Here is a 25824-nt window from a genome sequence, read left to right on the forward strand (position 1 = left end):
TGGTGAAGATCATCTTTAACACACTGACCTACATCAGCCAGGAAATTGAGGAATGTTGTTAATTATAAAAGATTTAGAATATTGTGTCCCGTTTTGATCACACTTCAAAGGAGAGATGCCATTAAGCTGTAACGGGTAGAGAAAAGATTTATGAGGATTTTGACAGGACTCAAGGGCCTGAACTACAAGGAGAGGCAGGCTGGGACTTTATCCCTTGAAGTGCAAAAGGTTAAGTGTTAAAGGTGGGAGGTGAAAGATTTAATGGGAACCCGAGGGACAACTTTTTTCTACAAAGGGGTTGGTGGGTATATGGAATGAGCTGCCAGAAGAAGTAATTGAGGCAAGTATGATAACATTTAAAAGACATTTGGACAGGTACATCGTTAGGAAAGACTGAGAGATTTGGGCCAAATGCAGATAAAAGGGACAAGCTTAGATGGGGCATCTGGATCAGCATCGACCTTTTGGGCTGAAACACACATTTTCATGCTGCATGATTGTGTGAATTATATAATTACACAGAAAGATTTGGAGATAACACTTAGATTGTGTTAAGTTAAATATTTTGCCATGTCCCTTATATCAAATCAAACTTCATTACAGACACTAGATTTATCTTTTACTATTTCATTAGCTTGGATTAAGAACCGTGAAATGGAAGCAAGAGTAAGTAAATTAGCCCCAAACCGATGCTCCACCATTCCATAAGATCATGTGATGATTTGGCTCATCTTCACTTTCCCACATTAACCCCGGGTCTCCAGGTTGCTTTTATACCTAAAAATCTATGTTTTAAACTTATTTTTGGACCTGGGCAACAGTGGCCAGACCAGCCTAACGATCCATCCCCAATTGCCTTTGAGTGGCATGAAAAAAAACTGAGGTGATGCTAATGAAGGGCACTCAGGCTTGTAAAAAACACAATTTTTTTGCTTCATTCCACGTTAACAAAATTTTCAATGGCACAATATATTTTTCTTGGTGGACTCGTTTGATTGAAATTTAAACTTAAATTACACGGGGAGTCTGTATAAACTGTATTATATGAAAGATTTACGATGATGTTGACAGGACAGGCAGAGATTGCATGGAGCTGTATTCTCTAGAAAGTAGACAGTCAAGGGATGATTTGATCAGTTACAAATAGAGAAAAACCTAATTCCATTGGATGGGATGTCAGGCCAGAAAAATGAAACAAAAACCAAAAGCTAAAATCAAGCCTTTAAGTATTTTAAAGTTAAAGTCAGTTAAGCAGAGAATAGGAAACATTGAGAAGGGTCTCGACATGAAAAGTCACGCATTCCTTCTCTCCAGCGATGCTGCCTACCCCGCTGAGTTACTTCAGCATTTTGTGTCTACCAGGGAACATTTAGAGCTCTGCAAATGGCAATGGATGCTAAATCAACTGTTGGTTGTACATTTCACAAAAGGTATTGAGAAATAAGAAGACAGAGCTGGGTAAACGGGTTAAATAATCTACTCCTGTTCGTACATTCCAAACATAAAAATAAATGGAAACATATTTTCCTTAATACCTGAAACACCAGGCAGTTTCTACCTTTCAGTAGAATGCCAATTTGTTCAAGTTCATTTGAGTATTCTGCTCGACTGATAGCTCTATCATTTAATCGAAATTCTGAAGAATTCCCTGACAAAGACAATGAAAACAGACAGCATTTAGCTTCCATATACACACTTTGCTCATAATATTCTGTTGAATTAAGTATTTCAAGATAAGAGAATACAAATGCTGATGATAAAACAATTTCAAAGGTGGCAACACTCATCTTGACCCAATTCCAAGCTGGTTGCGTGGAACTAGACTTGTCTTTTTATTATGCACTTAAATGTCAAAGAAAACATCCATAAATTATCAGTGTATAGTCAGATATTAGGAGAAACATATTAATGCAAAGTGATTGGTTGTCAAAAACAAAAAAATATAGCAAATCCTTAGTTGTTCCTGAAACATCTGGTGGCTGAAGATTACATATTCAAATAAAAGTTGTCTTGAAAAGTTGTCATTAAATTATTACAATATGACAATAATATGATAATCCCTTCCTTTACCAATAATGGCTCTGGTAAATGAGAGCTCCTCGCCATTTTCTATTGTGTACAGCATAGTGACCCTTGCAGTAGGTGACACAGGATGTCCTACATGAGCACCATGTATCAAGTCCTTCATGTGCGTCACTCTGAGATTAGCAGTTCTCTCGCCCATCACAAAACTGATGGCATCCATTATATTTGATTTCCCTGTTGGTGAAAGTAAAGGTGAAATCATTTTGTAAATATTCATCCTGCAAGATAGTAATACAGCACTAAAAAAAACAAGTGGTGCACACGTACATAAATGATCTTTCAGAAACAATCTCAAGTTGTTCCAGGCTAGTTGGAGACAAATTAATTCTCCAAAAAGGCATAATATGCTGGACTAACTCAGCAGATCATGCACCTCTGGAGAATATAGCTTTGATTGAGACACTTCTTTATACTGACTGTTATGGTGGTGTAGAGGAGGGGGGGGGGGGGAAGAGGGTGGGGGTGGAGAGAACCAGGGACTGAGGATTCTTGTGTAGGTGAAAAACTGAGATGCTGATAATCAAGGGAAGACGGAGCCCACAATGGTCCATTGTTAGCAATTGTTAATAATAGATCATTGTGGGCTCCGCCTTTCCTTGATTATCGTTGCTGGCTTTTATTTGTCATTTTACATACCTTTCATTCATTTGTTCTTTGTACCTTTTCATCTCTCTACTCTCCAGTTTCCTGCTCCCCTGACCTGATCTGAACAAAAGGACCTTGACCGAAAACGTCACCTATTCCTTGTGTTGAGTTGTATGAGTTACTCCAGCATTTTGTGCCTATCACCATGGATTCTTGATTAGTTAAAGGCGTCGGTTCCAGGGAGAAGGTAGGTGAATGGGGTTGCGAGGAAAAAAATCGATCAGCCATGTTTGAATCACCAGACTCGATGGGCCGAATGGCTTAATTCTGCTTCTGTGTCTTATGGTCTTGTGGACATTTGGACCCTTGAGAGGCAGCAAGCTGCCCACAGCCTCGGGGCGCTGCTCATTACCTGATCCATTCGGGCCGATGATACAGTTGAATCGCATGAAGGGCCCGATCAACTGCCGACCTCTCCACGACTTGAAGTTTTCTATCACGATCAACTTCAAGGTTGCCATTGCTAGCGGCGCTTTCTGTTACGAATGCTGTTATCTACGCGTGTAATGTTGGTTCGGACAGTGTCAAGCGTCCGTTCACCGTCAACCGACCACGACGACGACCCTGGAAATGGCGTCGCACGCCCGCGGTAAACGCGGGAGAAGACGTCGCGAGAACAAGCCGACGAAGCATCGCGAGAGCACCCGAGATCTCGCGTCCCCTTCTCCGGTCGCCAGGCAACCGCTGTGGTCACACAGGTTGCTGCTAAAACCCGGGGATGTCAGAGGAGAGAAACGAGGTAAACGTCCGCTGACTAGTACCGGCGCAGACAATAAATTACCAGTCACTGGAAAGTTTTGCTTATAAAGTTGGTTTTACCTCTTTCGTTTTGAATTACAAGAACGTAAAACGGTGCTTTGTTCACTAGGGTTTGTAGGTCAGTCATAGGTTTGTGAGAATAAACAGAGCCAACTCAAACTCGACAAGATGCACAAACTGGATGGTCCGGTGGATTTGAAAGAGGCGTCTATACTTGCGCGAAGAAGAGATGAAGAAGTTCAGAGGCAGAACAGAATTTTTAATACCAGAGTCAGAACAATTGGGGTAAGTATGAAAACATATATATTCACCTTTAAATTATAATTATGTGGGATTGGGATTGGTAGTTTACCAATGATATGTAATTTGTTAGAAAAATTGTGGAAGATATATAGATAGGAAGGGGTTAGAGGCCAATGCAGGCAAAGGGGACTAGCCCAGAATGCAAACTTGGTTAGCATAGACAAGGTGGGCTGAAGGGCCTGTCTCCAATGCTGTGTAGTTCTATGGCTTTAAGACATATAAAGAAACAATTTGTGAAGGTTATATAAAGTTTCTAGAGGACACAATATGCACATTTTGTCATCACCAGTTAATGTTTGATTTTATTTTAAAAACTGTTTTCATTTCAAAATATTTGCTGTTTGGTCTATTGTAAACATGATGAGATGTAGAAATGTTATCAGAAAATAACATAAATTTGCAAAAATTCATATAATTATTTATAAATGCATGTTTTTTTATCATTAAAAGATTGATCAGCAGGCATTGGATGCCCAAATCCAAGATAAGAAAATTCAGGACGAGACCGAGGCTAGAAAACACATTGCCTTTGGTAAGTTTCCAAAAGACTCCCAGTATACTGCAAAATAATTCAAGATTGAATCTAAATGATTAGATGACAAAAATGCCACATGTAACTCTCCAATTAAATGCTTGCAAGTTGCTGGCCATCATTAATAAGAAATTTTCTCTGTGGTTGCTCGCAACCAATTGTAAAATCGAAAACGACTTTGAAATTTATTTTCTAAAAGAGAAATGTGACAAATGCATGCAAAAAAGCAAAACTATGGCTTCAAAGCTTAAAATTTTTACTAGGATCTGCATAATATTACACACCTTCCTCCATCTTGTAGTTATCCTCTGGTGTTTTGTAATTCACTCTTAGCTCGCACACTCGTGCGAATGAAGAACAGGTAAATAAATCAGTCAGTATTTCTACCCAATTCAGAGTTTATGTCTGATGAAAAAGTAAGGAATTCGTTGGGAATTACCTACACAGATAATTTGTGTTTGAGTTTGATCCTCTTTTTCCCACTTAAACTCGCGTCCAACCCAACATCCGAATAACACTGACATTTCTGAGACTAAATGTTTATTTATATAAAAAGAGTAGAGGGATTGGAACAAAGCAATGACTTTGAGCACTGTTTCATTGACCTGAACATTTTACCAGTGATTCATCAAGTAGATTCGCTTTAAATCCGGAAAACAATATTTAATGACTATTCAGTCTGTGGGTCATTATAATCAATTTCTATTTAACCTCAAGACACAAGGAACTGCAAATGCTGGAATGTGTAAAACAAAAAGTACTGGAGTAACTCAGCAGGTTAGGCGTTATCTCTGAAGGACATGGATAGACGATGTTTCAGGTCTGAAGAAGAGTCTGAAGAAGGGTCCAACCTAAAATGTCACCTATTAACATTTAACTTGCCGATTTGAATTTCCAACTGAGCCAGCCACGTGATTGCCCAATTAAATCTAATGGGTTACTTCAAAGTCCAGATACCAAAACACTGAATTTTAAAACATTATAAATGAAGAACATGTATTTTTTAATATATTCACAAAAATATTTCTGAGTTTTCTGTTGCTATTCTCTTATAGCCAAAGAACAAACAGCCAACAGATGATGTAACATTACTGTGTTTTGCTGCAGCTAAAGATTTGATTCGACATGACCAAACAATGTGCCTCCTCGATGATCGCCACAAACATGATGTTATTAACATAAACAAGGCTGTTTCTGAATACCGTATATGCTATCAGAAGCCTGAAACACGTCGTGAGTTTGATCTGAATGATCCGCAAGCCTTAAAAAAAGATGTCCCCGCCCGAATTTCAGACACTGATCCTCGCTGCACTGTATCTAGCATTCAGAAGTTTACTGGGGAAGACATAAATCGCCAAGAAAGGATTAGTCGTCAACAGGAACAAATCAGGGAATGGTCACTTGCACAGCAAAACGAATTGAAGAATGCTTTGGAAGACCAGAAGTTTGCAAGTTAGTAAAATTAAAATTTAACCCGGTGATATAATTGATTATTGACTATGTCAAGAAAAATCTGGTTCAAAAGATAAGCTGTATATCTTTTTTCTATTTTTGTTTCCAGATAGATTGTATGATAACACCAGAATAGCTTTGGACCGAAGAATTTGTGAACTGCAACAAATGGAAGAAGACACAAGGAGAGCTGTTACTATAACAACAAAAGATTTTAATTGTGCACAGGTTTTACCTTTATTTCTTTGTATTTGAACAAGCAAGCAGATCAGGAGTACACCATGCATTTACATTGCATGGCTCCCATGCCCTTCTAATTCATAAAAATGCTATACTTCTGAAGGTACATTTTTAAATACAAAGACAGCAAAGAAAAGTTATCTTCCTCTGCACTTCAATGCACTTTGTTGAAATTAATCTACTTGGTTTGGATTGATATCATACAGGACTCCATTAAAGGCTCCATCATTGCCAATAATTTGACCATGTTTTGGAAAGTAAAGTTCTTGGGTTACATGGTCACCAATGAATGGCAATGCTGGCAAATGTGAATTAAGGGAGAACTAATATGTCAATAGATCATTTGAATGTTAAGGAGAACTTTTATAACCTTAATAGCAACTGAAGTGAAGACAGAAAGCAGATAAGTGCAATTACCATCTATATACTAAGACTCTCGTTTGATTGATTGTTTGCTCCTGAACTACAGCCAAAATGGTACACGATAGCGTGCCAATTTTAGGCCCACCTTATTCACTGTCATCCTTTTGGTGCTAATGGAAGAAGTTTCATTGAAATCGGTGTTATATTTTTTAAGTTATTCACATTTTAAAGTTTAAATCTATCTCCTAGGGAGGGGGGGGGGAAGGATAAGGGGGGTTGAGGGGGATGGAGGGGAGAGGGATGGAAGGAGGGGGAAGGGGGATAGAAGGAGGAGGGAGGGGGTAGGGGAGGGAGGAGGGAAGGGAGGGAGGGAGGAAGGAGAGGAGGGGAGGGGTGGGGGGAGTAGGGGAGGAGAAGGTGCTGCACCAATGCAGGAGAGGTTTTGGCCCAACGGGTCCACTTGGTCTAGTAACTACTAGAATGTGAATGTGACCAAAAATTTGTAGTGAGGAAAGAAGGACTAAAATAAGATAGATGCAGTGTAGGATAGAATTATATTTTCATCCAAATATTTTGACAAAACGTACATATTTGGTAAACGTACAGATAGAGAGAGAGAGAGACATTAATTTTTATGTGATGAGAGCTTCACTCTGAACTCAAGCTTTTACAATTCATCCATGATTATCCTCATAGTAAGGCACCTTCTTGAATTGTGGAAGTCTTTCTGGTGAAGGTATTGGGTTTGCTTTGGGAATGTCTGTTCATCAAGGAGTCCTGTAAGGTCAATGTTTGACTATCAGCTGGGAGATGAGGCTGCAGGTGTTAAACAAGGGTGTATTTTCCCCAGTTGCTACCTTCCTGCCTCTGCTGATCTTTACAATCTGTCTCAAGGTCTGAGACTCTGCTTCTCCTTGTAACTATTTTCTGACTAATGTGAGCAATATTCAAAGGTTAGTAGTATGTTCTAGTACTTGTTTACTCTCATTGTATCTGCACACAGTTTCCATGTTTAGAGAGTCACTAATGTGATGAGTCAGGGAAGGAGCCATCTCTCAAATGAAGGTGGTGTCATGGGGTCTGTGTATCTGGAGACAGGATTGAATATGGGGAAGTGCACATGATGATACATAACCACCGACATGAAGAGGGGAGTGGAAATCTCTCCTTTTGACTAAAAATTTGGGTTATTAATTTGAGCCCTAATAAACAATTCCATGATGAAGTAGTGAACAGCAACTAGCGAGAAAAAACAGAGATGCAGCATTTCAGAGTGAAGGTGAGCCTGACTGCCATAAAGAGAGCAATCCTGGTACAAGGTCGTGGGGAAAGCTCTTCCTGCACCATTTCACATATTTCACTGAGATAATCCAATGAAAACCTGAGCCCCTTTTTCACTGTGCATTGGTTATCAATCGTCAGAAGGGTTTCCTCATATTCAATCCTGTGTTTCTGGCAAATGTATTATTAATTGAAGACATCTGCATAGCATCTGGTATCTCTAAAATTCTTTGGGGAGTAGACTCGACAATGATAGGTGTCCTGCTCCAATGTCCCATCCAGTGACCAATTGTCACTACCAGGAAGGAAGTATTGTTGACACTATTACTGCAGAAGCATAATTGAATGAGTATGTCAGCACCTAAAGGGTTTAGTTTTACAGCATGAAAACAGGCCTTTCGGTCCACTGAGTCCAATGATACCCATTTAATAATTGCTCAGTAGTGATAGTGCCACCCAAGCATCGATCACGTATTAACACTAGGTCTATGTTATCCAATTTTTTCAATCGCTCCCCACACAAAAGGGCAATTTACAATTTTCCATTACCTATCGCACAGTCATCAACAGTTTTAAATGATCACTAGGGGTTTCTCAGATTTTAATGCCAGATCTGGATTTTACCTGATGCTTCCATTGTTGGTCCTTGGAAATGGCAAATGGGAAATTCAACTTGTTGCTAAAATCTGCACAACATAGACCGCTTGACTCATTACTGTGCCAGTATGGTGGAGTTTCCCAGTCTTTTTGTAGGGAAATACAGAGCAGTTTCATAGTTCCAGAGAAAGTTGATGCAGTTCGCTGGTCTGAGCTTTCTGTTGTTCCACATTAAGTTTAAAAAGAGCCACCATTTTTTTTTAATGACATGGTATTTTAAGAGACCTGTTTGAAAGGTTGTGGTTCAACACGAGAAAAGTAACAGAATCTGCATGATAAAATCTGCAAGTCTGTTGCATTTGGCAAAGAGTCAGGAACAAGCAGTAGACTTAATATTACTGCATTTGTTAGCATTGATTCTGGTTTTAGCAGGCATTCCAGGAAAGGTTAATTTGGTCACAAAGGTTTCCTCTGGAGAGAATTGAACGCACAAAATTGTGGTTAGGAGTGGGTGCATACAATGTTTTATTTTTACTGGATAAGTTATGCAATGGAGACAATTTCTTCCCCAGTCTGATTTGAGGTTGTGCTTTAAGAATCTTTAGGAATAAAGTTATTTTGTGGCAGAGAACTTAAATAAAATGATTAATGTTAATGTTGGGAAGAAGTATAAAATTGAATATATTTAGTAGGCTGCACTGTATTGGCCCAATTTTTGTTCTGTTGACTTTAAATGAATGGAAAATCAGACTAATGTAATGTTGCCTATTTCATACTATGAGCCAAAGTTAATACTAGTTTCAGTAGTTGGAAAGGGAGGCCAATCAAACTTCACGGTTCTACTATGTTTTACAAAGAGGAAATTAAAAGTTCTTGGGATATAACAAATTTCACTCCATTGTGGTTCAGGCAACTGAAAAGGCTGCAAGACAAAAGCTGGAAAAGCAACAAGAGCAAGAAGATAATTTAGTTGAAATTGAAAACCTTCTTCACAGTGATTTGCTAACAGAAAACCCAAAACAGGCAACGAGTGCTTTTGGACCAAATCATGTTATTGTACATCGCTGGAAAGGAATGACACAAGATCAAGTGGATGAAGTAATTAGAAGACAGAAGCAACAAGTCCAGGAAAGAAAGGTATTAGTATTAGCAGTCACCAATTCTGCCCATTACCTGTAAAATGCCTTAATTTTGTTCACTCTGACTGACCTAGGGGACATCCTATTCTTATGGAGGCTTCCTATATTGTGTATCATTCCTTGGGTATGATACTGGATAATGAATTCAAGTGGGTGCTTGATTATGATGCCAGATTTGCCTTGTCATGCCCTGACACAAGCTAGCATCTTTGCAGCAATGATCACTTAATGTGATCAAGAGTAGGCAAACTGATTGATTTTACTATCCTTAAGGGCCAATCGTCATGTTTCCATATCATCTTGACTGGTTCAACTATCTTAGAAATGAGATGGAATCAGGTTTTGAAATATATATTTTTAAAATTCTGTTTATATATCTATATATTTAAAACTCTCATCTTGTATATATGTGGGTTTGTGGATATATTTGTATGTGTGTGGGTTTGTGGACATATTTGTTCCCGAAATACAGCCAAAACGGTACACGATAGCGCAACAATTGTAGGCCCACCCTACTCCCCTACGGTCTCAATTGATCAAGTTTTGTTACATTTTTAAAACAATTAACTTAATAAACTTTAATAAATGCGCTCCCCCCCCCCCCTCCCTCGCCCCCCCCCTCCCATCTAGTATAGGTTAAATGTTAAATCCTGTATCTTCGTTCTTTAAACCTACAATTTGGCAGAGACTATTAGAGAAAGGTTGCTTCTTGTCTGTGATATGTATATTGTGTATTAGGTGTGTACAATTTAACAGATCTGAGATATCCAAAAGCAGTCAAATATTATTGTACTGGTGATTTAATGCTGCTTTTTAAAATAATATATACTGTATAAAATAAAAAGCAGGTGAATGCAGAAATTACATTCACTGGATGACTATTGATGTAAAAAATTATGATGTGCAAACAACTTCACTGAGAAAGAGAACAATGTATATATTCTTTCTTTATATATAGAGAATGGAGGAAGAAGAACGCCAGGTTAATGCAGAATGGGACAGGCGACGGGCCAATGATGCCCGAGCAGCTGTGCTTCTTGAACGGCAGCAGAAGCGAATACAGCGGCAGCTCCGGAAAGATGTGGATTGCCAGAACATACTGCTGTGTAAGGACCATAAAGAACGGTGAGTGGTTTAAGTCTACTCTAAGAATACAAAGGTTGATTATTTTCTCCTCATGTTTATTGGAGAGTTTATTGTAGAGTGTACAAAAATGATAGTCATGGACTATTTGGCCCATCGAGTCCACACCAAACATCAAACTAATTCCACACTAATCCCATTTAATTCTTCCCACATTCCATCAACTTCCCCTTGATTTTACTGCTAGGACCAATTCACAGTTACGATCAGAATGGAATGAATGTCGTGGATAAGTGAATAGAATGTAGTCTGGAAACAACCTCCGAAAAGACCCTCTGCTTCCTTCCATGATGCCAATTCTGTATCCAGAGAGCTAGCTCTCCCTGGATGCCATTCTTTACCATCAAACCATCTTCATCGACAAACTTCATTCCTGGTTGGTAGCTCTACTTGTGCAACATAGTCATAAAAGGGTATTGCATTTTGCTTCCAGAATTCAGTCCATTAACTTCAATATAATGAATTTCTGAGGCAGAGCATATTATCCTGGAAAGACTTTATAGTGTGCTGGTTATTTCCAATTGGGTATGAATTTTTAAATATGAACGTAGTAAACAAATAGCAGATGCATAAAATTGAATAATTATTGCATTTTGTTTTCAGGGAGAGATTTTTGAAAAATGAGGTCTACGTGAATGTTCCAACTGCTAAATATTTTGATCAATACAACACAACCAGCCGCTAAAATGGATGAAAAAGTTGAGATTTGCTACACACGTATATATTTAAAAGAACAATTTAGATTTGTTTCTTATAAATCATACTTTGCTGTTAAAAACAAATACTCAAGGATACCTGGAGCTTTTTTTCATATATCTAATAACTGAATAAAGAATTTAGAAAACATAAAGAGAGCAAATTTTGCATTTGAATGGTTTGTCATATTAACCAAAGGTAACAGAAAAAAATTGAAAGGCTACTGTTATTTTGTTGTTTTCCATATGATATTTGGAAACTTTTAATACCACAACTAAAAATGTTTTATTTAACTTTTGGAAATCAGATCCTCTGTCGTATGAGAACTCATTTACAATAATGTTGATCTCATCTGTCAGTTGGCAGTCAAATGGTGCTAAACAGCTGTCTCTATCCAACTGTTTCTGCTGTCAATAGATTAGGATTAAAGTAAATTAATTTGTTTCTACCATTGGTTATGTTTTCCGAAGTATTTATATAAAAATCAAGAATCACTTTTTTTAATTGCAGTTTTTTGACAAATAATTATTTCCTAAATTATCCGCTGCCTTGTAAACAATAAACTGCGGAATTCTACTGTATACGAAGGAGTAAATGTCATGTGGCGAGTTTGAATACTTTCCATTCTGGCATGTGCAGTAATTCTTCTGCTGTGGTGCAGTGTGGGAAAAGTTAGGAGTGTAAAATCTGCATAACTCAACAGCAAGGCAGATGTTAATAATGCCTGCATTTTCCAATATGAAAATTACCGTATGTAATTGAAATACTCAATTGTTCATTATTCTTTTAAAAGTTCTGAGAATTTCCCTTTAATTTCATTGTTAAACACATTGGCAACCATACGCACATTTTCCATTACAGAGGAATGATGCTATGTCCGTATAAACCTGAAGAAAAACATTGCAGATTCTTGTCAGTCCTGATAAGTGTCCCTGACACATGAAGTAATCCTTCATTTGTCTCACCAGTATATTTTAATGCCAGCTTCTATTGTAACATAAACATATCCCTTTCCTTCTGTCACCAGATAGTCATATGCCTTTGTTTCTAAGTCCATATATGCAATAATAAAGTTTGATCTTTAAATTTATCTGCAATCCATTAGCAGTTACTTTTTAATATCTTGTCTAGTTCCAGCACAGGATCTGTGGCTCCCATTATAATTTCCAATCTCAAATCAAACATGAAATTCAACACTGTTCATTAGTCATCCATTCAATTTGTTATGAAGTCCCCGTGATATTTTTTACATTGCATTCAGCCAATTTAGTATTTTCTCAATTTCTTCACACTTTCTCCTTCAGACAGGAATCTGACTATATCTGTACCTTTTATGTGGTTAATCACCACCTTTTTCTGCATGTCTGTGAACATTTATATCACCAAAAATGACATATGCCTTTATGTGTATCCTGGTAACCTGCTACTGAACATAGAAACATGGAAAAATAGGTGCAGGAGTAGGCCATTCGGCCCTTTGAGCCAGCACCGCCATTCAATATCATGGCTGATCATCTAAAATCAGTACCCCATTCCTGCTTTTTACCCCATATACCTTAATTCCTTTCGCCCTAAGAGCTAAATCTAACCTGCATATAGCAGGAGAAGTTAGCCCTTGGTTAAAAGCACTAAATGTATGTTGGACACCAGTAGGATTCAGCCACAGGTACTCACAATAGATATTGAATATATTATATATATATATATATATTTATATATATTCAGGATATAGAGCCATGTGTGTGAAGGTGAGCATAATTAATTGGATAGCATACAAACAAAATCTTTTCACTGTACCTCAATACACGTGACAATAATAAACCTAACTTAACTAAAAATTGATAATCTTGCACGTTTTTCCACTGAGAGGCAAGCATGAATTTCATGGTCTTTCCAAAACATCTTTTTGTTTTGTCTCTGCTGTAAGATTACACTTGCATGTCTCCATCCCCTTTAGGTGCCTTCAGATGTTTCTAACATCTAGTACGTAGAACAGTGCAGCAGAAGAAAAGCCCCCTCGGCTTACAATGTCTGTGTTGACCACGATGCTAATTTCTATATCTTTATTCCATGCCTGTTCACGTGTCTGTCGAATGCCTCTTAAACATTGCTATCGCATTTGCTTCCACTACTTCCCCAGGCAACACAATCCAGGCGCCTACCATTTTTTAAAAACTTGCTTCACAAATATTTTAAACTTCCACTCTCTGTCTAAAGATGCACTGCCTAGTATTTGATACTTTCACCCTGGAAAAAAACGTTCTCTCCTCTCTATGCCTCATAATTATATATCTATCAGTTTGCCGCTCAGCCTCCGACATGAAAGACAGTCTCCCCAGTAGAATTGATATCCATTACTGATGGATTACACAGCTCTTTTATCTTCAGTGTCTTCCAGGTATCCATTACTTACCTTCATGTGCCAATGATTGTGCCATTCCCATGCATGCTGAGAATGACCTTCAGCACACGATGGATTCTGTCACATTAACATACTGCAGCCTAAGATTGCTGAGACGTTTCTTGAAGAGCAAGATGTTCTGCTACCTTGCCTTAGGCTTACACATGACATATCACAATCATCATCAATGGATGGATGTTGGAGATAATAATAGCTCCCACTCAGAGGATCCGGTGACTCCGCAATGGTGCAGGGGTTGATACCTCTTCTCATAGCTTCTGGGACCTACATTCTACCCTGACCTTGGTACTATCTCTTTGGAATTTACACATACATCAGTGACCACATAAGTTTCCTCCCACATCCTGAAGAAAATATGGTAAATTAGTTGAATATTAAATATCCCCTTAATGTAGACAAATGGCAAAGAATCATGAAAGAAAAGGGAAGGTGAATAGGCACATGAGTGAGATAAGTGCAGATCTATTAGTGAATAAGCTGAGGAAGAGTGGGATTGATGAGATTGTTCTACAGGGAGCCAGCATAGATTCAATGGGCCACATGGCAGAAGTACAATATCCAATACACAAGTGCTTCCTTTGTGAAACTGGTCCACCATGATAGTGATTTATGGAAGGAGACCAAGATCCAAATTTCATCCTTATCTTCGATGAACACAAAACATGGGTGACAGCACCTCAAGAATATGAGATGTAACACCAAAAATGCATCTGGAAGATACTTAGCATCAAACGGGAAGATTGCTAAGCTATTGACAGTATCCTTCTGAAGTAAATGTTCACCAGCATTGAGGCAGTCACCATCATGTAACACTCAGCTGGAGGTGGATTCCAGATTCCCAGCTCCTTTGCTCCCAACTCATCCCTGGTGGGCAGAAGGAACTGTGAAAGAGGTTCTCAAGGAAACATGTACAGTATAGGTTAAAACTGGGAGGAGCAAGCCATTAATCTGACTCAATGGCAGCATATTCTTCATCAGGTAGTGCATTAGATTGGGGTGAACCATTTGCCCTCAAAGTTGAAAAGGGGAAAATAAAGAACCCACTGCCAATAGGTATTGGATCTGCGAGGAAATATTTGTATTTTTGGGTGGGATTCTGATTCTAGGTTTGGACTCCTACATCATCATAAGACCATCACCAAATCTATGAGAGACATCATCCTCAAATCAAAGGATCACAAATAACAGTGCAAGTACTGTAGGATGTTAACATAGGAATATTTTGCCCCCACTCAACATTCAAATAGAAAGTTTAACTATCTTTTGTTCGATTTCTCAGTTTTGAAACACAGATAGTCATTGCATCAACAGTCTACCTATACAAATCGGGTATCACAGTAATATTTTCTTTAATCAGATGTGACCAGTGATACATCATACATGACAATTACTCCCAAATGGAAGAAAAAAAGTATTTGTATTCATGTAAATATCTTTGATTCTTTTGTTTCACCTCAAAGTGGCTTACAATGAAGTACTTTTAAAGTGTAGTCACTATCATGATGTAGTGAAGATGGCAGCTAATTTCACAGAGCAAACATCCACAAATAGCAGTGTACTATAGTAGTGACCCACAGGAGACAACAAAGAATGTTTATAAATATCTGCACGGGGTTTGTACGTTCTCCCTGTGACCGCATGGATTTTCTCTGGATGCTCCGGTTTCCTCCCACACTTCAAAGACGTACAGGTTTGTAGGTTAATTGGCTTCTGTACGTTGTAAATTGTCCCTAGTGTGTAGGATAATGCTAATGTACGGGTGCTTGCTGGTCGGTGTAGACTGTGGGCCGAAGGGCCTGTTTACACACTATATCTCTAAAGTCTATATCTAAAATCTATAAAGGCAATCTATAAAGTTCATTCACAGAGGGAAATGATTCTTGCCTGTAGGCATAAATCTATAAATTCAAGTTGCTTCTATGCTTTCAAATGAAAGTACTAATTAAAGGAAAAACTAAATGGAAAACTTAAAAAGTTCAAGACCAATCAAAAAGATGCCCTTGGCTCTCATCTCTAAAGTCAGTGGGCGCCCTCTGCAGTAATAACTGAGTCCATCATTTGAATGAACAACAAATTTAGTCTGTAATATTAGTCAGGTCCACTCGCTTACTGAAAGTGCAAAATAGCTTGTAGCTGAAGGTAGAGTCCACTTGTACATAGGATAATGAGGACTAAAGTCATTATCCCAATTAAAAGATATTGGTGACTGCACACATTTAATGTTATATACAAAATATTATAACCTTTTTTTTCAGATGTTGATAAATCTATCGTGAATTTTCAGTTTTATCTAACTTTATTTTTCATTTTCTATTTTCTATTGTCCCATTGTCATAGAATCGGCCATCACATACAAGGATATTTCAAGGCACATGTATAATCTGTAGGTGCAATTATGTAAACCTTATCATGCAACATGTGTTTGAAATAGGTTATGTAATCTGTATGTTTTTTATCTGCATTTTCTTTAAGTATATCATATATTTTGATTCCAAGTAAGAACTTATAAATTCAGTATTTTAATGTTTCCAAAAAATACATTTTATAAGCTACTAAAACTTAAACCGTGTAACAGTTGAAAGTTATGCTAAGTCTCTTAAACAAATCAGAGAAATTAGTTTGAGCTATCATTCTAATTAGTAGACACAAAAGTGTGTTATGAGTGGCATTGTTTTAATATTGTAACTCCACAGGAAAAAAAATGTTTGCAATCTAGATAATTTTGCCCCGTTCGAGGAAGAATGTGGAGGGAGGCATTGCAGAGGTTGCAGAAGAGGTTTACCAGAATATTGACACATAAAGCTGGAGTAACTCAGTGGGAAGGGCAGCATCTCTGGAGAGAAGAAATGGGTGACGTTTCGGGTCAAGACCCTTCTTCAGACAAACCCCTTACCAGAATATTGCCTGGATTAAAAGGTTTTAGCTATAAGGAGAGTTTAGACAAACTTGAATTGTTTTTTCTGGAGCGTCGGTGGCTGAGGGGAGATCTGATAGAAATTTGTAAAATGATGAGAGTCATGGACAGGGTAAACAGTCAGAACTTTTTTCCCAGGGTGGACATATCACAGACTAGAGGGCATAACTTTAAGAGAGGGGCAAAGTTTAAAGAAGATGTGCGGGACATTTTTTTTGCATAGCAAGAATGCACCCCAGGGGTGAAGCTGACATGACAATTGTATTTAAGAGGCTTTTAGATAGGCACATGCATATACAGGGAATGAAGGGATATGGATCACGTGCAGGCAGAAGAAATTAGTTTAACTTGGCATCATGTTTGGTGTGGACATTGATCCTTTTCCCGTGCTGTAGTATTCCATTCTAGGTTCTAAAATTACGGGGGATAATTTTAATCTTTGACCATATTGTAAAACCTATGATCGTGAAAAGGCAGTCCATTTTACCATTCTCCAAATATTTATTTCCGTCACTCAACTATGTAACAATATTGTATGGTGAGTTACAACATAGTAGAAGTGGAAATAAATTGTAATAGGATTTAAATAAATTGGGGAATTGACAAATATGAGCAAATGGCCTTGTAAGGAAGAGATTAAATTATGCATGTAGCTATAAATAATAAATCCGATGGATATAACATGGATTGGTTGAAGGTTAAAGGCAAACAAGAGGGGAAAAGTTTGAGAGTGATCACTGATTGCTATCGTTGGGTTCATACTCACTGTCATTGGGCTGTTAGGAAAGCAAACTTGTTTTTTTTTAAACAAAACAAAATGATTATAAAATTAAGATAGGTATTTTATGTATCCTAATTTATTAAAATTAGGCCCCTAATTGGCCCCTATGTCCAAAAGACATTGTGACACCGGAGTGGAAGTTAAGACGTGTTGGAAATGTAGGCTGAGAATATTCAAATACAAAGATAAATTTTATTTTTAAAAAGGCACAAAGTGCTGGTGCAACTCAGTGGGTCAGACAGCATCTCAGGAGAACATGGATAGATGATGATTCAGGTCGGGACCCTTATTCAGACTGATTATGGTGGGATGGAGAAAGCTGGAAGTGGAACATAGTCTGGCAAGTGATAGCTGGACACAGGTCAGGGGGGATTCAATTAGCAGACGGTTGAACAAAGGCCAGCATTAAAAAGACTCAAGGAGATTGACTCCCCTGTCTCTTGACCTCTCTCACGAGTGGTCATGCAGGTCAAACATTGCACCACCATCTCCATGGACCCCAAGAAGCTTTCTCATACGCACTCCTCTTCTTCTTATCTAGCGGTCCTGGGCAGACCTGACATGTGATTTCTCCCTTGGAAGATCTCATCCATACTCAATCTCTTCAGTGGTGAAGTGTCCCTCTAGGAGTAACCCTTAATCAAATTTCAAAGTGCCAGTATCTAAATTAGAGCTGGGCTTGGAGATGTGGTCAACATTATTGGAGACAATGTGAACACTTAATATAAAAACATTGTTATGAAAGATGTGTAGGAAAGAAAACTGCAGATGCTGGTTTAAATCGAAGGTAGACCCAAAATGCTGGAGTAACTCAGCGGGTCAGGCAGCATCTCGGGAGAGAAGGAATGGGTGACGTTTCAGGTCGAGACCCTTCTTCAATCTGTAATGAAAGATGATCATTATTCTATTGTTGTAACTATGTGTTTGATGTGGGCTTTGAGTTTTGTGTGCTGGAAATCTGAAACAAAGTCAGAAAATGCAGGAATAGGTCAGGCAGCATCTGTGGAAAGAGAAACAGTCAATGGTTTGGATGCAGCGCAGACATTTGTCAGGCTGGAAGAGAGAAGTACATGTTAGTTTTCAGTAGGAGGGAAAGTGGAGGTGGGATGCGTAGAACAAAAAAGAAGGGTTCCGTCCCGAAACATCACCCATCCGTTTTCTCCAGAAATGCTGTCCAGTGAGTTATACCAGTACTTTGTGTCTATCTTCAATGTCTATAGCAGTTGATGAGTTGGAATGGCTTAATGGGCACAATTAGCAGCACATTATGCTTCTGGAATTGTGTAATCAGTTGTTAATGGGAAATGCCTGGCAAACTGGACATAATGTGTAGGGTAAAAAAAACTGAGCTAACATAAGACTAAAAACAGAAAATAATCTATCAATATCATCTCTGCAAAATCCTGCAAATTCACTGGAAGAATAAGCAAACACAGGTCAACAGGTGCTCTCCTAGATCAATATCCCCATTACCAAGGGTCTAGTTACACTGTATGCTACACTGGGCAGGTTCCATTCTTCATTTACCCAAAACAAGACTCCCCAAACAAGTACTTTATTCTGAGCTCAGCCATGGGAAAAGATCATCAGATGGGCAGTGAAAAAGATTCCAAGATAAGCCAAGTTTGCAAAATCCCCACTGACTCCTGGGAACCTCTGGCTAATGACTAGTCAAAGTGGAGTAGTAGTATTCGGTGTAGTATTGAGAACCCTATTTCATCTGGAAGTACTTCATCTGCCTGAGGTGAATTACTTCACCTGGAGCACACAGAGGCCTAAGTAAGAAGCGGATCATTTCACTGTCAGTTACCACCTGCCCCATTTGTGTCTGTCGTTCTAATATTGGCCTATTAAACTTCCTGAGATACCATAAAACGGAGCCAATCCCAAGTGATTGTCTCAGAAGAAGAAAGCAGTTAGAGGAAAGATGCCTTTTAATGTTTGGTGTCCTCACATTAATACACATTTGGATTGGTAGAGGGTGCTCAGTTTTGATAATTATGAGCTATGACAAGGGAGCAGAAGATTCCCTACCTAAAACTCGATGAAACCAATATCCATTGGTATGAATAGGCAAATATTTTTCAATATCATAAATCATTAGACAGAATGATAATTTAGTGATGTTGTGTTTTAAGAATTGAATTATATTTGTATTTCCTATAACTTCCATTATGTTAGCAAAACGAGCAGATAGTTTATGCTGATTGGATAGCACGCAACAAAAAGCTTTTCACTGTACCTCACCTCGGTACACGTGACAATAAACTGAACTAAACTAAAATTTGCTTTGCTGAGTAAGCTCTGGCAACTGTTCACTTTATGTTAATTTAATTCTGAAATCCTTCTATAAAAAAATTAACAAAAGGAAACACTATGGAAAATGGACTTTACTATGATTGCCACTGACAGAGGAGCAGAACAAGCTACATTGCACAATATCCCACTGTCATGATCTCAAAGTTCAATTTTACTGTTGCCAGCAGGTTTCTAATACTTGTGTGTTTGACTGTGATGCAGAAGAATATTTGATGGAGACAGGTAGTTTCAACTTTTATGCAGCATCTAGTTAAGATAAAAAGGACTAGTGCTTAATGGCTGGCACTGACATGGTGGGCAGAAGGGTCTGTTTCTGTGCTTAACTCTATAACTTCATGACTTTTTGAAGTTACATCTTTCCTGAGTCCTCAACTTAGGCTTTAATTTCTATCCAACTGATTAGTCTCTGGAAGATTGTTAACTCTAAATCAAACTCTAAATTAATCTATGAAAACCTAATTTAAGTTTTTTAATAAATTTGCCACTTTTTCAAGACAGGACATATGCATGTTCCTGTTTTAACTTTTAACCCTCTTGACATCCTGCTATTTATTAACTTGGGGGTAGAGGAAGAGGTTAATATCAAAGCCAGATTTTGCCAATTGTCTTATAGTTGGAGGCTGCTGCATTAGTTCAGGAAAGTTATTCAAATCTCGATTTAATGCACAATTACATGACAGAGAATTTCATATTAGGTGCTTATTAACAGAACACCAATAATCCAATGCCTTTAATCTGACAAAATTAAAGGAAAATATCTTTAATGTAGCTATTACGGTGGAATTTGGTATTCCAATGAAACATTCATTACTCTGATGGTTAGAAGAGGGAAGTTGATAAACTTGCTGGTAAATTAACAGCAACAGCAGCACTGCTGCAGTGAAGCCTTGCAACCCCCCCCTCCCCACCTCCCTGGCTGAGCTCCCCTCCGGGTGTTTGGCCAGAAATCTTACAGACTAATTGCTAAGGAATCTCTTTTGGAAAGGGCCAGACCTTCAAAGTAAATCCTGTGGGGTTTTTTTTCTTAAATGAGTTGTGGTCAAATGCAGCTTCAGTTAGGACTGCAGTAGAAAGCAGAGAAGGAACGAAAGAAGAGAGAGAACGAAGGAAGAGAAAGATTTTATTTAAGAGAAAGAACAGCCTTTGGCATCTTTGTTCTTTTAAAAACTATAACAGAAAGTTTCCCAGTTTACAGCTTCATGGATCTCCCAGCCAGAATTTCGAAAATATTGCTCAGTCTGTTACTATTCAGACTACAAGGTAAGAGAAAATTCATTGCAGCTAGTACTTTCATAGCCCTATCGTCTGAAACCATGCAGGCCGGCTGCTGGCAGTCAGAAACAGAGCTCCTTTGTTACCTATTTGAAAAGGACACAGATAATCAAAGTCTATTGCAGGAAATACATTGTGGCCTTTGGCAGTTTATCTGCAATAGTTAAAATCACATTGTATATTTTTGATCAAGCAGTCGATGCAGCTGATTTATACTTCAAAATGTTTTAAATTGTGATTTATGACTATTTCTTCAACTTTGTGTGTATTTCAGAATAAATCTGGTTTGTTAGAGGCCCTGTGTGAGGTCTTCTCCATTCCATTTATACATCAGTCAGCTTACTTGTATTTGTAATATAAATTCGTTTCTCAGATTGCTATTTTTTATCATTTTTAATTCTCAGTCAGAACCTGTCCGGGCTAGAATTTAATTTAATCAAAGATGTTTTTGCTTATAGAATATCTACTTATGTTTCAAGCTTTGTAAATGTCTTGATGAAGATGTAATAACTATGCTTTGTGGAATTTGTTGTTATGCTGTACCAAATTATTTGTTTGCCAGACAGTCTTTCCAAGGGTTCAGCCTACTTGCAGGCCATGACATAATGATTTTGCAACCCATTTAAATGTTGCAATGTTAAAACAGCAAAGGAAATATATAAGGAACTGCAGATGCTGGTTTACACCGAAGATAGATGTAAAAATGTTGGAGTAACTCAGAGGGACAGGCAGCATCTCTGGATATAAGGAATGGGTGACGTTTTGGGTCGAGACCCTTCTTCACTCTGAATTATGAGTCCAGCATTTTGTGCCTATCTAAGGAATTGTATAACTTGTAAAGTTATTTGCCCCCACCCAAAGCCATATCACCTGTACAGCCCCTGAGTGTAAATCTGTTTGCTCCTTGAGGCACTTTCATGCCTGTAAAGTAGCAAACCATAAATACGGCAAAGCAAATCTGAGTTTCAGTTTCTTTAGAAAAGAGAATGCTTCCTTGAAACTTACAATGCAGAAATTAATCAGATCTTGATCAGCCTTTGTGGAAATATCCAAGTCTGGGTCCATGTGAATCCAAATATAATTTTCAAAAATTTGAATTAGGCATTCATGATGGCTTAATAATTGTGATAGTTGTGCATTATCTGCTCTTCAGTCCATGATCAGGATTTGTTATATTTAGTTTGGTTTATTGTCATGTGTACCGAGGTGCAGTGAAAAGCTTTTGTTGCATTGTATATATCAATATTATTATCAATAATATTTTATTTAATTGTTCTCCATGATCTCCAGTGATGCTGCCTGACTTGATGAGTTACTCCAGCACTTCGTGGCTGATTTTGTTCAATTGTCTTATGTATTTACTTTGATAACTTCTCTTCAGACTCCATGTGAGCAATTATTTCTGATGCAGCTTCTTCTAATCACGATAAACTGAATGGTTACGTTTGGTATGGCAGCACAATGAAATTCCCAAATTTTGTGACATAGAGCAACATGACACACGTTCGTGGTATTCATTAAGCATACAGAAAATAGGTGTTGTATGATGCACTGTTTTTGTTGGTGTCAAGCATCAGAAGAAAAATAAGCTCTTACTTTTCACAGTCTTCCAGATATGAACTTCAAATCTTAACTTTATAGAGGAAAAAATTGCTATGATGCAATGGTCTGTAAGATTTCTGACTTCAGCTTAGCAGAAGCTTAAAAAATAGGTTTACCCTGATAATTTTTCGAATACCCCAAGGTGTTTCTGTTCTTGAGTCTTGTCCTTCAGACAATATGTATGCACAGAGATGCAAGGAACTGCAGTTGCAAAACACAAAGGGCTGGAGTAACTCAGTGGGTCAGGCAGCATCTGACGAGGGAATGGTAGGCAATGTTTCGGGTCGGGATCCTTCTTTACACTAATTGAAGAAGACTCCCAACCTGAAATGTCGCCTCCATTTAGACATGGATAGAATTGAATTGAATTTGAATTGAATACTTTATTGTCACATGTGACAAGTCGCAGTGAAATTCTTTGTCCAATAGTCGCCCATAAAGGACGCTTACAAGTTATAAATTCATCCCCCCCCCCCTCATGGCAGTCCCCACAAGCCGGCCCCCTGTTGCCCTTCCCCCTCCCTCGCAGTGGTCCCCCCACACTGGGTCTTCCTTTGTTCCTTCCCTCGGCAGCGGCGTCCTCACTTCCGCATGTCCGCCTTCGTTCGTTGGTCGGCGCCATCATCGACCGCCGCACCGACCTCTCCACTATCACCGCCGGGTTCTCTCTGTGGCGTCGACCCAGGCCCCAATCGCTAACTCGGCCGACCCAAGCACCGATGGCTGCGGGCTTTGTCAGCCCGCGAGGCTCCACCTCCGACTCGCGAGGTTTCGACCCGCGAGACCCGGGACGCGAGGCTCCACCGCCGGCCCACTGGCCAGGGACATGTAAAAGAGGATTAGTTGCAAGCTTACTGGGGAATAAAATAAATGGAAATTGACTGATGGAATAACCCTGCTCGGAGCCAGCATGAATTCAATGCGCTAAATTGTCTCCTTTGTGTTGCAATTAATATGAAAATGTTGTTAAATCTGTTATTCATTAGCGTAGCATTGTTCATTAAGGGATTCTTGATAGTGTTTTCATATACAGTATAAATCTCGGGTTTTTATTCAGACTACAGGAATGTGTAAGAAGGAACTGCAGATGCTGGTTTAAACTGAAGATAGACACAAATGGCTTCCCCCTCCTGCATGGCGGTCCGCCCACGCTGGGTCCTCCTTTGTTCTTTCCCTCGGCAGCGGTGTCCTCACTTCCGCATGTCCCCCCCTCGTCCGTCGGTCGGTCAGCGTTATCATTGACCGCCGCACCGACCTCTCCACCATCACCGCCATGTCCTCTCCGGACGTCTCGCTGAGTTACTCCAACTTTTTGTGTCTATCTTCAGACTACAGGAATGTAAGGCCAGCTGGTTCATTGGAAATTTGCATTGCCCAACAGACAGCAAGTGATAATGTTTACAATGGAGATATGAGAGTGCAAATGCTTGAATTTTGAGCAAAACACTATCCATGAGGAACTCAGCAGGCCAGGCAGCATCTGGGGAGAACATGCATAGGTGACTCTTCTTCATACAGGGGCTAGAAAGCTGAGGACAGGACAATATCTGCAAAATGATGCGAGACCCGATAGAAGTGTATTAACTTATGAGAGCCAGAGAAAGGGTAGACAGTCAGAACCTTTTTACCCAGTGAAGGGGGAATCAAGACCCAGAAGACATAGGCTTAAGATGAATGGGGAAAGATTTAATAGGAACCTGAGGGGCAGTTTTTTCACTCATAGGGTGATGAATATATGGAATAGTTGCCAGAGGAGGTAGTAGAGGCAGTCACAATAACAATACTTAAAAGATACGTGCACAGTTACATGGATAGGTAAGGTTTAGAGGGGTCTGGACCAAATGCGGGCAAATGGGACTAAATTAGATGGGTTGGCATGGACGAGTTGGGCCGAAGAACCCGTTTCCTTGCTGTACGACTCTGTGTCTTCCTTCTCTCAACCAGAAACATCACCTGCCATTATTGTGCTCAACATATAATTGGTTTCTACCCAAATGAAATCAAATATTGAGAATATTGTACAACAAGCAGGTCAATGGCATTTAACATCTCATGCAGATACATGATTTAGTAATCCCTTGACAAACTTGCTTTACAAAAATAATCAAGTTGCAAGGACACTTACTGTTAAAGTAGAAAACTTTGATTCGGCTGCATTTGGAATATTGTGTGCAGTTCTGATTGCCCCATTCTGGGAAGATGTGGAGGCTTTGGAGAGGGTGCAGAAGAGGTTTACCAGATGCTCCCTGGATTAAAGGGCATTAGCTATATAAAGAGGTTGGACAAACTGGGATTGTTTTCTCGGGTGTCTGAGGACGAGAGGAGATCTAATAGCAGTTTATAAAATTATGAGGGGCATTGATAGGATGGGCAGTCAGAATTTCTTCCCAGGGCGGCACGGTAGCGCAGCGGTAGAGTTGCTGCTTTACAGCGAATGCAGCGCCGGAGACTCAGGTTCGATCCTGACTACGGGTGCTGCACTGTAAGGAGTTTGTACGTTCTCCCCGTGACCTGCGTGGGTTTTCTCCGAGATCTTCGGTTTCCTCCCACACTCCAAAGACGTACAGGTATGTAGGTTAATTGGCTGGGTAAATGTAAAAATTGTCCCTAGTGGGTGTAGGATAGTGTTAATGTACGGGGATCGCTGGGCGGCACGGACTTGGAGGGCCGAAAAGGCCTGTTTCCGGCTGTATATATATGATATGATATGATATGATTAAATACTCAAGAGCATAACTTTAAGGTCAGAGAAGGAAAGGAAATGTGCAAGGCAAGTTTTATTTTACACTTATTGTGGGAGGTGCCTGGAATGTACTGCCAGAGGTGATGGTGTTAGTAGATACCATAGTGACAATTAAGAGGCTTTTAAATAGGCATATGAATATAGAGGGAATTGAGACTGTTTGCTCATGTGCAGGCAGAAGAAATTAATTTAATTTCGCATCATGTTTAGCACAGACGTTGTGGACCAACAGGACCGTTTTTCTGCTGCACAGCTGTATGTTCTATATTATAGAGTCATAAGACAATAGTTCTACAGATGGAAATGGGTCCTAGCCCATCAAGTGTACATCGACCATCAATCATCCATTTACACTAATCCACTCACGGCGAACCAAAACGATGTTCTTACCAAACCAAAAGAAACAAAATGGTGACGAGGATGGTGAGGACGGGGCGAGGAGAGGACATTGTTTGCTGATTGTGCAGGGATGTGCCGCAGAGCCGAACGATTGGCCACCGAGAGCAAAGAGGGACCCAGCATAGGGCCACTGAGAG

The 25824-nt window shown here is 39.1% G+C and overlaps 3 protein-coding genes across 6 annotated transcripts in view; 2 read left to right on the top strand and 1 right to left on the bottom strand.

Moving 5' to 3' along the window:
* The window catches only part of LOC144603522 (structural maintenance of chromosomes protein 1B-like), a 55690-nt gene extending 52499 nt beyond the window's left edge, over positions 1-3191 (bottom strand). The window contains exons 1-3 of the mRNA XM_078416829.1: positions 3083-3191; positions 2071-2259; positions 1536-1648 (exon numbers count right to left, since the gene is read on the bottom strand). Coding sequence (XP_078272955.1) covers positions 1536-1648; positions 2071-2259; positions 3083-3191 — 411 coding nt within the window. The remainder of the gene's footprint in view (positions 1-1535; positions 1649-2070; positions 2260-3082) is intronic.
* A 317-nt stretch (positions 3192-3508) lies between these two features.
* LOC144603349 (RIB43A-like with coiled-coils protein 2) lies at positions 3509-11724 on the top strand. 3 transcript variants are annotated; one of them, XM_078416497.1, is made up of 7 exons: positions 3509-3774; positions 4243-4324; positions 5380-5776; positions 5886-6004; positions 9167-9394; positions 10355-10521; positions 11143-11724. In XM_078416497.1, exons 1-7 carry the CDS (start codon positions 3719-3721, stop codon positions 11222-11224), a joined length of 1131 nt encoding a protein of 376 aa, XP_078272623.1. In that variant the 5' UTR covers positions 3509-3718; the 3' UTR covers positions 11225-11724. The 3 variants fall into 3 exon arrangements, with proteins under 3 accessions (XP_078272623.1, XP_078272622.1, XP_078272624.1); XM_078416496.1 differs by having other exon boundaries at positions 5432-5776; XM_078416498.1 differs by lacking the exon at positions 9167-9394 and having other exon boundaries at positions 5432-5776.
* An 8857-nt stretch (positions 11725-20581) lies between these two features.
* Positions 20582-25824, top strand: part of fbln1 (fibulin 1) — a 61939-nt gene continuing 56696 nt past the window's right edge. For both annotated transcript variants that reach the window (XM_078416839.1, XM_078416840.1), the window contains exon 1: positions 20582-20931. In XM_078416839.1, the coding sequence (XP_078272965.1) occupies positions 20871-20931 (61 nt within the window). In that variant the 5' untranslated portion in view covers positions 20582-20870. The remainder of the gene's footprint in view (positions 20932-25824) is intronic.

Source organism: Rhinoraja longicauda, chromosome 20 (genome assembly GCF_053455715.1).
Source record: "Rhinoraja longicauda isolate Sanriku21f chromosome 20, sRhiLon1.1, whole genome shotgun sequence".
Classification (NCBI taxonomy): domain Eukaryota; kingdom Metazoa; phylum Chordata; class Chondrichthyes; order Rajiformes; family Arhynchobatidae; genus Rhinoraja; species Rhinoraja longicauda.

Coding starts and splice junctions, on each gene's coding strand:
- LOC144603349 (XM_078416496.1), top strand. CDS start 3,658: ATGCACAAACTGGATGGTCCGGTGGATTTGAAAGAGGCGTCTATACTT. Junction 3,775..4,242: donor CCAGAGTCAGAACAATTGGG/GTAAGTATGAAA, acceptor TATCATTAAAAG/ATTGATCAGCAGGCATTGGA. Junction 4,325..5,431: donor TAGAAAACACATTGCCTTTG/GTAAGTTTCCAA, acceptor GTTTTGCTGCAG/CTAAAGATTTGATTCGACAT.